Here is an 18,350-nt window from a genome sequence, read left to right on the forward strand (position 1 = left end):
TTAGTTCTTTTGTAAAAGCAAATACTTTTTATGTCCTGCATAAGGAATCTTTGCCCCCTCAGTGTCACAAAAATGTTCTCATGCTTTCTTCCAGAATTTAATAGTTTTTACTATCACATTTAGATTTGTGATATACTTTTTTTATAATTTTTTATAATTTTTTATAATTTTATTATGTTATGTTAGTCACCATACATTACATCATTAGTTTTTGATGTAGTGTTCCATGATTCATTGTTTTCATATAACACCCAGTGCTCCATGCAATACGTGCCCTGCTTAATACCCATCACAGGACTAACCCATCCCCCTTTCCCCCTTCCCTCTAAAACCCTCAGTTTGTTTGTCAGAGTCCATAGTCTCTCATGGTTCGTCTCCCAGTCTCTCATGGTTCATCTCCTCCTCCGATTCCCCCCCCTCCATTTTTCCCTTCCTACTATCTTCTTCTTTTTTTTTTTCTTTTAAACATATAATGTATTATTTGTTTCAGAGGTACAGGTCTGTGATTCATCAGTCTTACACAATTCACAGCACTCACCATAGCACATACCCTCCCCAGTGTCCATACACTTTTAATTAAGTTTTGTGTTTGCTGTGTGATAGGTAAAGTTCACTTTCTTCCCTGGACAGACATCCATTATACTAGCACCATTTGTTGAAAAGATTATCTTCTCTATTGGATTACCTTAGCTATTTTGTCAAAAATCAGTTGATTATATAAGTTTGGGTCTATTTCTGTATGCTGTTCTTTTCTATTGATTTATTTATCTCTTTTGATTAAAGCACTATGCTGTTTTTGATTAGTGTAGTTTTATATTAATTCCTGAATCAGGATAAATCTTCCAACCTTATTCTTTTTCAAAATTGTTTTGGTTATTCTAGGTACTCTGCCTTTTCATATAAACTATAATATCTAGTTGTCAATTTTTTAAGAAACCCTGCTGGGGTTTTGATTAGAATTGTGTTGAATCTGCAAGTCATTTTGGGGGGTTGACATCTTCATTTTAAGTCTGTGCCATTTCGTGAACATGGTGTATCTTTATTTAGATCTTTTAAATTTTTTCTCTGCTTAAAGTTTTCAGTGAATAGGCCTTGCAGAACCTTCACTAAATTTATTCCTAGATATTATATTTTTTTGCTATTTTAATTCAGTTGGTTTTAAATTTTATTTTCTAATTGTTCTTTGCTACTGTATTGTATATGTTCTGTTGGTTCATTATGAATTTCTAATGATCCCGTATCCTGACACATTGCTAAATTGACTTGCTAGTTGTTAGTTTTGTGTATTCCTTTAGATTTTCTACAGATGCAGTCATGTCATCTATGAAGAAAGACAGTTTTATTTCCCATATTTGTATCTTTTACGTCTATTCCTTGACTCATTATAATGTCTAGAACCTCCTTTAAAATGTCAAATAAAAATGATGAAAATGGTTGGTTTTTAGTAGGAATCAAAAATTAAAAAACAAACATAACAGGTTGTATAAATTACACAACCATTTCTTTACTTGCTTTTTATTTTTTATTTTTTATTTATTTATTTATTTATTTATTTTAAAGATTTTATTTATTTATTTGAGAGAGCGAGAATGAGAGAGAGCACATGAGAGGGGGGAGGGTCAGGGTGAGAAGCAGGCTCCTCGCTGAGCAGGGAGCCGGATGCGGGACTCGATCCCGGGACTCCAGGATCATGACCTGAGCCGAAGGCAGCTGCCCAACCAACTGAGCCACCCAGGCGCCCTTTACTTGCTTTTTAAAAAGATATTGAGAATGCTTTCTGTTCTCATCTGACTAAAATCCTTTATTTCATTCTGTTTTTCTTTAGGTAATTGACCTGGGTTCTGGAAAAGGCTACCTAAGCTCTTTTTTGTCCTTGAAGTATGGCTTAAAAGTTTATGGAATTGATTCATCAAATACCAATACTCATGGAGCTGAGGAGAGAAACAGGAAATTGAAGAAACATTGGAAAGTCTACCATACTCGGTCAAAATTAGATGTCAATGGACTGGCATTAAAAATGGCAAAAGAAAGGAAAGTGCAGAATGAAATTAAGTATAAAGTAGATATTGAGGGAATATGTAACAACAGTCCTGCAAATCAAGAAAAGATGTCTGCCTCAGGTTTTTTGCCAGATTTTTCGGATTCTCTAATTTCTAACATTAGAACACAAATGGAAAACCTACATGTGTATTCACATCGAGAAGAAAACTTGTGTTTTGAAAATGCCTTTGCTCTTATAGACCTTTTGCCTATTAATGCCATAGAACCTGCTTCATTCCAAACACCTAAGAGAAAAATGTCTGAAGCAAATAAAGAGAGAAGAAAACTGACATCAAAGTCAAATGAATCAAATATATATTCACCTTTAACATCTTTTATCACTGCTGATTCAGAACTACATGATATTATTAAAGATCTGGAGGTGATTTCACTTTTGAATTCCTTAATTTAATTTATAAAAATGCTCTAAGACATGGAATTAAATATTAATAGTAGCTTACTTAACTTTATCTTTTTGATTACATTAATCTAACGGGCCAAGAAATATGAACAGAGGCTATATGCAAACTATTATAAGAATCTAATATAAGATTAGCTAGAAGAATGTTTCTTGAGTTCTGTAGTGAATTAGCAGTTTAATAACCCAAATTAACCAATACCTTCCCTCCCCTCCCCATAACACACATATACAATATTTAAATATTTTACTATTAGGATAAAATAGTGATTGCATATTTTTGTCTGACACCTGATAATGTTATTAACTAATAGTATATGATGAATATAGTAAAGAATGAGATTAAATTTTCTTGTAATATCTTTAGGGAGAGCTAAGCTAAGTTTAAAGAGAGAGATTTATGCCTTTGTTGTTCTACCTCTAATTAGTAATAGACCCTCCCTCTCTAAATTCCTTTCTACTTACAATGTTGTAACATCTAAATAAAACCTACCCAAACTGTCTAGTCATTGAGAAAACAAGATAGTTGCACAACCCTCCAAAAACTTTGAGGACAGTGGCGGTTGAAGCAACTGAATGTTCTATCAGGTCAAAGCTACTTACAGGTACATTTTTTTTGTTTAGAAAGTTTAGACTTAAGCTTTGCTTAAGGTCTAGAATACATGGCGTAAAAAAACATTTTTAGTAGAATAACTTAAATAAAATAATTGCATTTGTTCTGAAGATAGTTATAAAAATATACTTTACTCACAACTTAACATGTCTGTTATTTTGAATTTATAATAACATGATGATGATAATAAGAATAGAAAACATGTACTGAATTTTATTGTGTGCCAGAGGTTGTACTAAGTCATTTACCAGTATTAGCTTACTTAAATTTTACAACAGCCCATTGAGATAGGTACTATTATCCTCATTTTACAGATGAGGAAGTTAAGACACTGAAGAGTTAAAACAAACTTGGTATATTGATTAAGATCTGTGAATGTATGTGTGTGCCCATTCTGTATGTGTGTACATTAAAAAAATTTTTTTTATTGAATTTAATATTGCTATATTTGATGTAATGAATAAACTATACTTTTTTGGTGTTGGAGTAGAAATGCCAACTTAGCACCACTTATTCTTTATGGCAGTGTTTTATAAGTTTCGGTAGGCAGTTTGTGAAGAGGTAAATAAAAATATTGACTAGAAGCTGTAAATGTATCTCAAATCACAAGTTTGTTCTAGTAATACATGCTTCATTTGATTGTCCAGTCTTTAATTTGGCTAGTTATTAAGCAAATATTAGTTGTAAAAGAGATCAGAGAAAATTCAAATGGATAAGTAACCAAAAACATTAGAAAATCAATTCAAAAGTATGTTAGTTGTGATAAAAGATCACAGTCATTTTGCCTATAAAGGAAATTTAAAATAAAAAACATATACTACTTTCTAGGTAGAATTTGATCATTTTTAAAAGCTCTGTATATTCCAGTGAACATTTAATATCTTCACCTGAAATTTTTTTTAGGCTTCCTCCTAATTGCCAAAATTTATTTTTTCTTCTCATTTTTAAAGGATTGTTTGATGGTAGGTCTACATACTTGTGGTGATCTTGCTCCAAATACTCTGCGAATATTTACTTCCAAGTCTGAAATCAAGGGAGTTTGCAGTGTGGGTTGTTGCTACCACCTCTTATCTGAAGAGTTTGAAAAACCACATAAAGGTACAAAGTTTCCCATATCTCTTAATTATATTTATTTGAGCATAACGGCTGTTTTCTGTCTCTCCTTTTTTCTTATTGTTGACAATAACATTTTGAATTAACATTTGAGAGAATACCTGATCTAAATATTCTTGTAATTTTAATGTTACATCAAATGCAAGTTGATGTGCTATCACCTTATGTATTTTATTATAGTTTCTTTGTTCATAAAATGGTCTTAATGAATGCTAAAAACTGCAAATACTTAAAAATTTTATGTGGCACATTTTAGAGAACTTCTGTTTAAAAATACTTGTATGATACATATTTGCTTAAATAGTAAAGCTAAATTATTTTGAGATGAATATATAGTTGCAAAGTTTGCTTTCATTTCTAAAGCCTCTGTTTTGTAAGCTATATTACTATTTCTCAAAAAAAACCCACCAAACTTCCTTACTGTATTTTGAAGAGTCAACATACTCTGATTTTAAAAATCTGCATAACTGTGCAGTTGCATCAAAATAGCATTCAGACTACTCCCTGGACTGAGAAGGTACCTGAGGAACAAAGTACAGAGTACTCTGGTAGGACTTGAAGCATCTCATAGCCCTTCATCCAGAGCAGCTTCTGAAACTCCTCTGTCTGATCCATTTTATATGTTCTATCTCTCCATGAGGTATGCTTTCAAAACCACTGGTTCAGATTAGATGGTTATTTAGTCTATTAACATTAGCAGTTCTCTTTTCTATTGGTATAAGGAAGTCTTTATCAACATCAACCATCCCTTGCTAAGAATTTTTACATCAGGAAGATGTGTGCATGTGGATGGTATTGTATGCTCTTCTCAGTTTTAAAACCCAGCTGAATATGAAATTTTAATTATTTTTCATTTAGCCATATTCAAGAAGTAAAAATTATGATTGTATAATTCTACTGAAATTTGACTGGATGAGACAGGTCGTCCTTAAAACCGACAAAGATTTTTGTGAGATAAAAGTTCATTGAATTTGAATTCTTTATGTGTCTTAAAAAGTAATTTTTAGGACAAGGTGCACAAAAGTAAAGTTGGGAATATATGGAGATACACGAGTGAGAGAAAGCAAATTGGCAAAAAGTTAACAGTTTGGTTTACATGGAGAATATATATATTTGTTATGCCATTACTTCCAACTTTGAGTACAAAAATTTTCAATGTAAAAATTTGGGGAAAAAAGTGAACCTAAAATAGAAAAAAAGTATTTATACCAAAGTATATACACAAATATTTACATTATTTTACAGTCTTATTGTACATCTTTCCTAAAAGAAATGAAGAATGACCTTCAATACAATCACAGTTGTATAGCTTTTAAAATATTAAATGAGTAGTGTTTTCCTGCATCAGCAATAAGGTAAGATTTTATGTAGGGGAGGTTTGGTTCTTAGTTCAACAGCTTCCTGTTCTATAGGTACAATTAAATGGGTTTTTGTTTTGTTTTAATAATTGGCTCATTTGGGGTAGGTATAGATGCGTGGTGTATTCTTCAATTCAGAAGTATTGTCCTACAGTATAAGATCTTTAATTTCAGCTGTCTTCTTCCCTCTTTCATTCTATCATCATCATGCCCCCCGAGATGCCTTCCCCTTCCAAAGGACCTCCTTACCCTCTTCAGGCAGTGCTGTCTTAGGACTGCCATCTCTAGTCCTGCTGGACCTTTGCAGCCATTGTTCTGTATCATCAGGTCTCAGACCTAGCCTCAGTATTTCCCACCATGAATGGGATCCTCTTTATTGGCTTTGTACCCTATTCTCTGTCACACACATTTCTCCACCTGATTCTTCCTCTGGAGTGATCCTCTCAGCTGGTTCTGCTAGTTTAGGATGTTTATTTACTAACTTACATTTAAGTCAAAATTTGTAGTGTAGTTGTGGCTTATGAATAATTTTGTTTATTATCTATCTGGTTTTTGTTGAACATGTAAAGAAATTCAGATTTAACTGAGTCATTATTTTACGGCAACCAGGAAGTACCATTGGTACATTTTTCATCTGATGTCTAGTTCTTTAATTCTGTTCCTAAAGGGCTTGGTAAAAGCTGCTTGCCAGAGTAGAAAAAAATTTAAGAGAATGATTTGCCAATCATTGGCAAAGAGAACTTCTTTGCCAACCCATTTTATAACAGCCTTTAGGTATTTTTTTTTAACGATTTATTTATTTATTTTAGAGAGAGCATGCACACAAGCATGTGTGAGCAAAGGGAGGGGCAGAGGGAGAGGGGAGAGAGAATCCTCAGGCAGACTCTCTGCTGAGTGTGGAGCCCAATGCTGGCTCAGTCCCAGGACTCGAAGATCATGACCTGAGCTGAAATCAAGAGTTGGCCACCCAACCGACTGAGCTACCCAGGTGCCCCAGTACCTCTTCTAAGAGATTATTGCATTAAACTGTTGACAAGTATTTATTGACCATATATTTGAACTAAAATGAAAAGTATCTTTTCATAGGGTATGTTCAGTGGAGAGGCCTTTGAAGAATCTGAAGGGGAGGGAAGATAGGTGCATCTACATCTTCAGTCACTCCCACTTCTTTCCTGCCATGGAAAGATCTGATTTATTTATGAGTCTTTAGAGTGTAGATACTGGTTTTTATTCACTTTTGTATCTTCAGAACTAAGCACATTGTCTCAAACATGATACATGGAGATCAATATTTGTATAATGTGTGTTGAATAGATAATTAAGAACAAGTGACTAGCAATAGAAAAAAAATCACTGTCACTGCATTGGCAGCTACATGTCATACTGGTAGGAGATAATATGACTGAATGAACATTTCTTGACTAGCTACTATTTTCAAGGAATGGAACTTGACACTTTATGTCTGATAAAGAGAGATGGGGAGGGGCTCATAAAAAGTCTGTACTTTGGGAAAGAAGTAAAAAACTCAAATAGATGCCAAGCAGAGTTCAGTTCAGTTCAACATTCATTGAATGCCAGCTATGTTCAATACTGTTCTAAGCAGTGATGATATTAAAATGTATGCAATATCATCTTCACCCTCAAGGGATGAAAAAGTAGCTCTTAATCCTAGGATCCCGATAGTCCCTGTTAGTAACTTAATTTGCAAAAAATCATTTAGAATAGAAAATTCAAATAATATAGAAAGATATTAAAAATGAAAATAAAGTCTCCCAACCCATATTTTTGGTTTCTTGTTAATTTTCCAGAAAAGAAAATGTATACACATATGTACACACTTCATATTCTTATATTTTAGGGACCCAAAAGATAAACAGTTCTTATTTCCTTACTTTTTTCACTTAATGTATTGTGATCTTTCCATATCAGCACGTACAGTGTTGCCTTACTCTTTTTAGGGATTCCAAGGTGTTTCATATGCTATTTTTTTTTAAGATTTTATTTATTTATTTGACAGAGACACAGAGACACAGCGAAAGAGGAAACACAAGCAGGGGAAGTGGGAGAGGGAGAAGCAGACTCCCCGCGGAGCAGGGAGCCCAATGCGGGGCTCGATCCCAGGACCCTGGGATCATGACCTGAGCCGAAGGCAGACGCTTAACAGCTGAGCCACCCAGGCGCCCCTCATATGCTATTTTTTATTTATTCAATCCTAAATAGTTATATTTTCTGAAAACAATAGTACTTTTCTTTCAGTAAACCAGAATTTAGTGAACAGATGGTCATTTCACTGTAGAGTTTGGAGAACACAAAATATGGAAAGAGTGTTTCCCTCTATTTCCTAATCCTCCAACATTAGTTCAAAAGAGTGTAGTAAGTGCTGTAAGACAGAATATTATACTTGTGTTATAGCAGAATAACATGTAGCTTAGTCTGTGATGGGGGGTGGGGGTGGGAGTTGAGGTTATGTTCCCAGTGTGGCAAAACCCACTGTGACTTAAAAGATCAGTAGGAGTTAATCAGACGAAGAAGTGGGAAGGGTATTGCAGACAGTAAACAAAGGCTTGGGGTGATAAGTGTTCAAAATCACATTTGCTTCTCTTTGCTTTCCATAGTTACTGTTTCTCTTTGTCTTTTTTCCCATCTTATTTTTCCTTATGTCTTTCTCAGCAGTGATAATGATAATCCTAATGGTCATTTCAGTGGGTAGAAAGGGGCAGCTTTTAGAGTGAATGACTCCTCCATTTTGTGATTTCAGTTTACCCATAAGTCATTTCCTCAGAATCTCTCTTTGGTTCTCTTAGTTTATTTACTTAGTATCTAGTTAATCATAGAATAATCTTTGGGTCTTCTGGGAAAATTAGTTAAACCAAATAACTACAGATTTTCATACTTCGGAAATGGAAGTCTCTCAGTTAACAGATCTCGAGCTTTGGTCTTGGATCCTTTCCTTCTCTAGAGTGGAAGTTGCCATTGTTCACTAAGTGGATAGGACATTTTTAGTCAGAGGATTTAGATAAGAAAAAGTGTTGGGAAGGTTTGTAACAACAGTGACTGGCAGCTACAGACTCATTTTCCCTCCTTACAGACAGAATTAATTCAGGGAAAGGTTTTCTTATCAAAAATATCTTAACTGAGAATCACTGTGAGATTATCAGGTAAACTGATAATACTAGGCTTAACTGACAAAAGCAAGTATTAGTATCTTAGTGCTGCTTGTTTTCCTTATGCATACCTGAAACAAACAGAAGGTTGGGAGTTTTGCTTGTCAGGAAAGCAAAGAATAAGCAGAAAGCAACAGAACTGAGTATTATGATGAAGTAGGTGGAGATATATACAACACGAGTACCTTCAAATACTTTAGAGGTCAAGAAAAGAGGTGGAAATCCAAAAGATAGGAGAAAAATAAGTGATAGGAGTAACAAAAGCAACCTTCATTTGTGTTGCAGTTTTGCCTAGCTTTGGACTGCCACATTTTCTCATCTCAAAAGCCAGATGGCAAAGGTAACTTACTCCCTTTTCTCTTTCCCACGCCTTTATCTCCATTTTCTTGCCTTATCTTGGCTATAGGAAAAGGAAGAAGATATGAACCATCTCCTGCAATTTTTATAACAGTGTTTCTCAATTCTGGCTGCCCAGCTGGATCAAATATGACACTTTCATTATATAGATGCCAGAGACCTGCATCTGACCTTCTGAATTATAATCTCCAGGAATAGCACTTGAATATAAATATTTTTAAAAAGCTCTGTAGGTAATTCTGATGAACAGCATGTTTGAAAACAAGATATTTATTATGGTTCCATAAGAACACGTACAGAATTTGAAAAGATGATTTGTAGAAATATATTCAATATTATTTATAGTCATTTCAACCTCTCCCGTGCACAGACTTAGAGACTCTATTCACATGCCAGTTTGCGGATCCAAACCAAAGGTTGAACCCAAAAGAGGCCCAGGAGGGTGTATCAAAGTCCAGGGTGCGGAGTGCTAGAGTAATTAGCCCAAAAAAAGTCCTTAAAATATGGAGCTCAGAATAAAACCTGGGGAAACTAAACATAGAGGGCAGGATACCATGTAATAAATGCATAATAAACTTAAGGGCTAGAAACTAGACAAAATCGAGTGGAAAAAGCTAGGACAAGCAAAAGAATATCCAAGATAATTATGAATACTACTAGAATTTTGATAGCTTCTTTGTTGAAGAGAAGGGGTGTGTGTGTTTGGGGTGTGTGTGTGTATGTTAAGGCAGACAATAGCAGTTTGTTATGGACTATATTGCAGTAACTATTTGGATAGAATATGGATATAGTCTCGTTTTGTATATACAGTGTATACTATATTGTTCTATTCCTTACTAAAATAGAAATCCATCACTATACAGTTTGATCATTATATTAAACTAACTTACAGGGCAAGGGGTTTGCATGCACAAAGTTAGCATATTTCCTGTCATATATCTAGCACTTGGGTTCCATGGAATTATATCTCTGAATGGTCAAGTGTGTCATGTGTCTCTCCCTTCATATCTTATACACCTGCCCCTCACCCTTGCTTTGTTTGCACAGCTGTTTTTAAGTTTGAATTGGGGCATGGTAGCCCCTTGGGATGTAAATTTGAGTTATTAATAGTCCAACATAGTATAGTAGAAAAGTCTGGTATGTACACTGCAACTTTTTATGATGATATGTACTATGTAAACAATATGTGTTTTACATGATATGTTTACCCAGTATGCTGTGGTAGACCGTAGAGGTGGTCTGCCATGAATGTCAATTTTCAAAAATACCTCAAAGCTCTCTGAGTCATTATGAATACTGAAGTTATACCATATGTTTTAAAAACTGCTTTTAAATATTTATACATTATGAGCCAGTAGTTCCTAGGAGAACAAGAAATACCAGAAACAGTTTTATTGCAGTGCTTTATAGAACATATATATTTTCCCAAGCTTGAATTGTTACAGTGTTTTGTTTTAATATTGATTATTATTGTCATAATTAATTTGAAATACTTACATTACTTCTTCTTGAAGTTGGAAAGAGAAATTCTTTTGGTTGTTTTTCCTGTAAAGTTAGAAAAGTTACCTATCTAGATCCACATATCTCTTCTTCCTTGCTAACTGAACTATAATTTTGTTAAGGCATCAGTCTTTAGGAAGATTGTGCCCTTCTATAGCCTCAGAAATAGATGACTTTCTTTTTTATTTTTTAAAGTAATATCTACACCCAACATGGGGCTCGAACTCACAACCCTGTGATCAGGAGTCACATGCTCTTTCAACTGAGCCAGCCAGGTGCCCCAGAAATAGGTGACTTTCAATCTCAACTAATTATGATAATTTTATTTATTTAGGAATGGGTATGAGACACAATTCTTAACAATGAAGCACGAGAAGCATATCTCTAAGGGGGTTTCCTAGGAAATTGTGTTTTTTTGTTGTTGTTTTGTTTTTTTCTTAAAACTGAGCACAAGGCAGGAAATCACCTTTCTTTTTTTTTTTTTTTTTTTTTTTTGCCTTTGGACTTGGTCATTTGTATGCGTTTGTTCAGCCTAACAGAAATATCTCTATATCTGCCTGTTATGTATACTGTCAGAAATTGGTGTTAGTGCTCTGAATCCTTCAGGCCCAATCTGAGGGACAAAAGGTAATTTTACTTTTCTTCTAAGTTTATATGATCACTGCAGAGGCTTAGGAGTACAGGAGGAGTAGAGAAAGATCTAGGCCCCTGAGAGTCACATCAGGCAGTTTTATAGAACTTCTTCCCTGGCCTCAATAGGAAGTCACTACTAGGAGCACCTCTTGTCGGGGACACAGATTGGTGCTTGGTCTTTCCCGACCCCATCCCCAGTCCAGTGCCAGGCAGTCTTCCAGTATTGTTAGTGCACTCCAAATACTGCATATCTGCAGATCACATGAATGGTGTAACCTTTGAAAGCCTGCGGTATACCTTCATGTTTACCCCCAGCCTTAATGTGTTACAGGGTATTAAGGTGATTCTCCTATTGATCCCTCCACTTACTTTTGCTTTGTTTTATTTTTAACCAGAGGAGGGCTGTAGGTAGTCTTTTAGTAGCATCTTTTAAGCTGGTTCTGCCATTTCTCTATCAAATGGAACTATTTCAAGGGCACATGATAGCTCTCATATTGTAGATTCTCTATTTTTGTCACCAGTAGGAATTTTAAGGGAGCTAGATACTTATATAATCCTCTCTTCACTGTCTTTGAGGATTAACTATTGATATAATTGCTTAAGTTTAGAGGTACTTCACTGGGAAAGGCATCTGGAAGTTGAAAAGATATTGAGCATATCATTTGAAAATGCAACATACTGTTTAAAAATAAACTTATCTTGTATTTAGAGGTCTTTCAGATATCCAGTATATGGTATTAAAAACTCCTAAGACAATATTAGCTGGTTAGTGTCAGCATTAAACCATGCATTGTATCATACAGAAAGGTATGACTAATTTCTTAGTCAAGTTAATAGGAGTGAATTATTCCCATCATTGCAACAATACATAGAATTGCTGTCTTTTCAGTAAAGGCAATATTTTCTGACACATATGTATTTTATTAAATAAATCTTTTGGCCTACTATGGTCTTTTAATACTGGAAGTTTGAGGGATGTAGAGGAACAAAGCATGGTTTCTCTTTTCAAAACAGCATGTATTTGATTTCCATTTCTAGCAGTGTGGGGGATGTGATTTTTCTGAGGAACCCTCCTACAGTTCAGCTAGATCCTGGCTAAATTAGAACATGTATTTTTTTAAGCATTGCTGAGTCCACAAAAAATAAGGGAAATCTCTATGATTCAAGAAAAATCAAAACCTAAAAGTTAAAAGGAGAGACAAAGAAGAGGAGTTGAAATCAGAGCAGGGAACTGGAGCCATAAGGTAGCAGACAGTGTTGTCCTGAGGCAAATGCTTCTCACAGTGGGATCTAGAGACTAATATTGGGCCTCCTGCATAGTCAGGGAGCTAAACCTGGAAAGTCCATACTAAGCCATGACCTTGAAGAGACAAAACAGTTTTCAGTCAGATCTATACAGAAAATCCTATGAGGGAATACTTCCCAAATTCAGGCCCTTGGAGTTTCTGTAGATTAAAACCTACCAAATATAAGCTCAAAACTTAACTAAATCACAAAATATGTCTGGCTGGACATAACCTGAATGCTACTTGCCCCTATTCAACTAAAAGTACTGAATATAGCTAGTTAAATTTTGTTTCTGAAAAGCATTGAAATACTGGAAAGATACATAGTATTTATCAGGCCAACATGTAGGAGAGTGTAGGAGTCCACAGAGATGATAGAAGCATTGAAGCCACTAAGGTTGTTTGTATACCATGGCAAGCTAGGGCTTTGGTGTCATGGTCCTATAAGGGGTAGGCTGCAAATGATAAACCTATACTTAGGCACACACAGAAGGAGTCTCATAGACACACTCTCACAAGTTGAGACCACAAAGGTGAGGACTAAAGTCAGGGCAGCAGTAGTAGGAATAGAGCAAATTAGGAGAATTCAAGAAACATTTAAGATTGCTTATAGAATGGGACATAAAGAAGCAAGAATTGTCAAGGATTATTACAAGGTGTCTGTTTTCAGCCACTGTGTAGGTGATGTATCGTGAACTTACACAGTAGCAAACAGTAAGGACAGACCAAGTTTCAGGGCCAAGTTTTGAACATGTTTAATATTTGAGATTGCTTTATGTATGAGTGATCATATTTTGGGAAAATTTTATAAATACATCTAAATACATGGAAATGGAGCTATTGTAGTAATCATAGGATTTGTTTTTTTTCTTATTTTCCAGAAAATCTGTAAAGTGGTAGCTGAAGTGTTTCATCTGGTTCAAGAATGTGGAGGCCAAGGTCTCTACAGTTTTATTGGCCTTTCAGTTATGGCTTATAACATAATGGTTGCTACTGCTCCAGCCATTACAGTTCAAATGAGAAGAAATATGAAGGTGAAAGAGTTTCTCCCATCTGAGACAGTTTTCTTTATAGAACTTCCTTTCCTAATAGACTACTTCAGAAGGCTAGGAAATGTAACCTTCTAGATGGGTACATTGCACCTCCAAATGAAATCAAGATTTTGTGAGTGAGAAAGAAGGAGAAGCTGGGTATTAGGTGGGCAATTAGCATTCTCTGCCACTGTGTGGGTATGTGTACGTGTGCACACACAGACGCCCATGTGTAGTATTAACGCATGAATAAGGCACAAGAAAGAGGAGAGTATAAAGGAGAGTGGGGAATGTGACAGTATGTATGTGAAACAGAATGTAATCATATCCATCGTCCTCTTCTTTTAATAATTACAAATCCTCTTCTGAGATCCTTTGTGATACCCCATCTAGTATAGGTTAGTCTGAGGTCTTGTTCTGAATGCTTCTCCTTTGTGTGAAACTTGTACCTTGAGACTATAACTGTATTTATGTACTATGAATGTACACAAGCTGACAATAGTAGCAACAACAAACAATAACATATGTGATTTATGAATTGATTGTGAAGATATATGATTTATAAGTGATTTCTTAGGGATAAGAAAAAGGAATATAAGTGTTAAAAGAACCATTCCAGCTAAAATGTAAAGATTACTTCCTGTTTAAGAGATCAGAAAAAGCTTTATGAAGGTAGTAACTTTTGAATTGAGCTTTATAGTGTAAGATTTAGATAGGCAAAAATGAGAGGAGCATTCCAAGCATCGGAATGAGGTAGGTTAAGTTAAAGCGCAGTAGGTCACTCATTGGAAATGGATGAATTCTCTAGCTGGGTGGTAACCTGATTCATAGGAAGTATTGAAATATTGAAGAGTATTGAAAGGGGCTCATCTATAAAGTTCATTTTGGTAATGAAAACTTTTGAGCAGAACAGTAATGTGACCAAGAGCAAATGTTGTAAGACCTGTGATTCTCAACCATGAGATTTGCTGGGACCCTAGCAGTGGGGAAAGGAAAATAAACCAGAAACCATGGGACCAATGTTAGGGGAACTAACCTAGCAGAAGTATTCACCCCAAATCAGGCAGCCAGTTCCTTATTGGTATTCAAAAGGCAAACTCCAGGGACGCATGGGTGGCTCAGTCAGTTAAGTGACTGCCTTCGGCTCAGGTCATGATCTTGGGGTCCTGGGATCGAGCCCCACATGGGGCTCCGTGCTCAGCGGGGAGCCTGATTCTCCCTCACCTTTTGCCCCCCCACCCCCGCTCTTGCTCTCTCTCATGCACACTTTCTCTCTCTCTCTCAAATAAATAAAATCTTAAAAAAAAAAAAGGCAAACTCCAGTCACATATGAGTTGGCATCTATTATCAAAGGGTCTTATTGGAAAGTTGAGGACATGCAGCAGTAGTTTCTGACCAGGTGGAAAACTACCCATATTGGTGCATAAATGCTAATCTTTTAATTACTCTATGTGAAGCACTATTCTAGGTACTTTACTTTTATTGACTCCTTTAGTCTTCATGACATTCCTGTGAGGTAATAATGTTACCATTCCCATTTTCATTATTCTTTATAACACCCCTATAAGGTAATACTATTATTATCATGGCCATTTTCAGGTGAGAATACTGAGTGACAGAGAGGTTAAGTAACCTGCCTAAGATCATATAGTTAATAAGTAAAGGAGTTAGAATTTTAGCCCAGCCAGTCTGGCTCTAGAGTCACACTCTTAAAGCATTAGTCAGAAATTGGGACAGAGAGATAGGATTTGGCCTTCTGGGGAGATTCTGTTAAATTTTAAAACATCAGGGCTAAAACCCAGTGTGTTAACATTTTGGAGTAATTTCTGGTTCTTATTGGAGGACGAGAATCTTAACCAGAACCTGAGGCAAAAGCTTAGGTAGATCCTGTGTGAATTAAATGGGGCATATAAGGGAAGCTCAGGGGATACACAAATGCTAGTTCTTCGTAGATACAGAGGAGAGGGGCGCCTAGGTGGCTCAGTTGGTTAAGCGACTGCCTTCAGCTCAGGTCATGATCCTGGAGTCCTGCGATCGAGTCCCACATCGGGCTCCCTGCTCAGCAGGGAGTCTGCTTCTCCCTCTGACTCTTCCCCCTCTCATGCTCTTTTCTCTCTCTGTCTCATTCTCTCTCTCTCAAATAAATAAAATCTAAAAAAAAAGATATAAAGTCCAAGCATAGAACTGAAGACTAATTCTGGTCCTCACCTCTTTTTAAGAATAGCAATCCTTAAATATGGATGAGCTTGGTTAGTTTGGGTTTGAGAACTGGGAAGGGACATTGACTTTGGTGGAGATTCATACAAGGTTAGGACAGTTTCCTAATTTCTGCTTCTCTCTCTTCAGTTTTGTACACTATAACTGTTCACAGTCAAATAAAGTGACATGGTACTACTTTCCTTCTCTGGAATATGATAAGGGTGAGGGGTCTCTGGCCCAGCTTATATGGTAATACTTTTGTTTTTAGGAGCAGCACTATCCTTAAATGTCTCTATTTTGTGTTAAGGTTCAATAAATATAAGTACTCAATATGAGATAAATGTGGCATCTCCCACATTCTGTAAACTCTCTTTTTATGTAGATATCAGATGTTTTATTTGCTAGGATCAATATTCTATTAAATTGGCATGATTTTAATAGTTGTATCCTGCTTTGATTTTGCCTTTCTTTTTTGGTTTTATAGCCTATACCACATAATTAGCTTTTTCTATTCATTTTCTATTTGTTTGGGCCAAATGGGCCTTGAGAGAAAGGAGACCAAGATAGTTTCAGGATAAGCTCTGCCTATAATGTAGGAGGCATGCAACTTCTGAAGAGCCCCATCTTGGAAAGAAAGAAAATAGTGGTTAACCATACCTAGAATCTAAGCCAGAACCTGAGTTTTAAAATACTTTTGGCTGTAAATAATAGCAAGTTCACCCAACAGTGGTGTAAACAATAAAGTCCTTCATTTCCTCACATAAACAGAAGTCAGGAGTAGCAGTTCTAGGGTTGGTTCACTGCTTCTGGGACATCAGGGCCCTGGGTTCACATCTCTACTTCCCTCTCAGGGCTGCAGTTTCATGAGAAGTGGCATGAGTTAGAGACTTTCTCCTCAGGCGTTCTCCCCTTCTGTCAAGGAGGGTGAAAAACATCTGACCAGAAATTTCTCATAATTATTTCATGTCTCCTTGTCTAGACATAGTTCACAAAGTAATTCCTGGCTGCAAGGGAGTCTGGAAAAGTAAATATTTTACTTTTTCAGCTTCCCTGGTGAGGCAGGCAAAGGAGACAGGTGTTAAGAGTGACTGTTGAACAGCTCACTAACTATGTCTACAAAATATTTTTTTTCTTCTCCTCTCCCACCCCTCCTTTCCCCCTGCTTTCTTTCCTGTGTCCTCTGTTGTGTACTGATTTTGAGGATTGAGTAAAATGAGAGCACTAACTCTGTGAAAGGAGAGGGGCAATGATCTCTTCGAGTGCTCTTTTGCTTTGGCACCTACCACATTATTTGATCATGGTTAAATAATGGTTTAGGTTTAATCTCTTCAGGATGGTTTAGTATTTATTTCTCATAGTAGACTCTGACAAACTTTAAAACAAAAAGTTTATCTTTAAATTTTTTCTTTTAATGCCTCACATTCACCAAAATATGTGACATATAGCAAGTACTCAATAAAGGAATAACATGAAATAAAATTATGAATTAAGAAAAAAACTGATTCAGTACTGGTTAAAACTAAAGAAAAAAACAAGTGTGTTTGATGAGGCATCTTGAGAAGAAATCATTATGTTGACATAAGTAGTTTGGAAATTCTCAAGGTACTGAGCTGGCTTTGCCCTTCTTAGCAAAGATAAGGAACAGAAGGTTAGAGAAGGTTTACATTCCAGAGGCCACTGGAGCAAAATGATGAAAGCACACTATCCTGGTGAGACAGGGGTCTTATTTAATTTTAAATCTACACAAACTCAGATTCCTTTGTGTCATAAATTATAATTCCCTCTTTGGTTTTCTTTGAGAAGAAAAAAAACTTCCAGATATTCACCTATTAACTATGAAGTTTTTATTTCTCTCTAAAACATCTAATCTTTAACCACAAAGCATATGATGACCACAAAGGTTGTAAAACATGTTTGTGGAAGAAGAATGTATTTGTTCTCTTGATTATAATAGTGGTTTCACATTTTTTTTTTTTAACTCTGATCCAGATTAAGGAATACATTTTATGTCATTACAAATTAATAGGCAAATAAAACTGGTACTGAAATTTCACCAAAAAAGTGCTTATTCTTTTTTTCTTTTTGGTTAATTAATATTTGTTCTTTGAAAGGTACTGGATCTTACAACCCACAATGCATGCTGTTGTGTTTATTTTATTCCTTTCTATTAAATTTTAGAAAATGTTGATCACAATCCACTGAGTTGATTTTATGACCCATTAATGGGTTGCAGCCAGTAGCGTGATGGTAAATTTTTAATGGTTGGCTTTGCACCTGAATAAAAGCCCCTAATACCAGGCCGCCTGGGTGGCTCAGTCGTTAAGCGTCTGCCTTTGGCTCAGGTCATGATCCCAGAGTCCTGGGATCGAGCCCCACATCAGGCTCCCTGCTCGGCGGGAAGCCTGCTTCTCCCTCTCCCACTCCCCCTGCTTGTGTTCCCTCTCTCGCTGTGTCTCTCTCTGTCAAATAAATAAAATATTAAAAAAAAAAAAAAAAGCCCCTAATACCAATGTTTTCTGATTTCCATGGTTTAAATAAACCCTACTTGGCCAGCTTCAAATTATTATCCTGATGACACTGAATCAACTAGGACAAAATGACACAGTCAGCTTTCTCGGGAACCATTATGAGCCAGCTT

At 35.8% G+C, this 18,350-nt stretch overlaps 1 protein-coding gene and 1 non-coding gene across 13 annotated transcripts in view; one reads left to right on the forward strand and one right to left on the reverse strand.

The window, feature by feature from the left end:
• METTL25 (methyltransferase like 25) overlaps positions 1-18,350 on the forward strand; it is a 151,666-nt gene that overhangs the window by 29,343 nt on the left and 103,973 nt on the right. For all 12 annotated transcript variants that reach the window (XM_078076373.1, XM_036085542.2, XM_078076369.1 and 9 more), the window contains exons 4-5: positions 1,826-2,422; positions 4,022-4,169. In XM_078076373.1, the coding sequence (XP_077932499.1) occupies positions 1,826-2,422; positions 4,022-4,169 (745 nt within the window). The remainder of the gene's footprint in view (positions 1-1,825; positions 2,423-4,021; positions 4,170-18,350) is intronic.
• TRNAR-CCU (transfer RNA arginine (anticodon CCU)) lies at positions 10,768-10,840 on the reverse strand. Its single transcript has one exon. It is a non-coding gene; the product is annotated as a tRNA-Arg (tRNA).

This window comes from Halichoerus grypus, chromosome 6 (genome assembly GCF_964656455.1).
Source record: "Halichoerus grypus chromosome 6, mHalGry1.hap1.1, whole genome shotgun sequence".
Taxonomy (NCBI): domain Eukaryota; kingdom Metazoa; phylum Chordata; class Mammalia; order Carnivora; family Phocidae; genus Halichoerus; species Halichoerus grypus.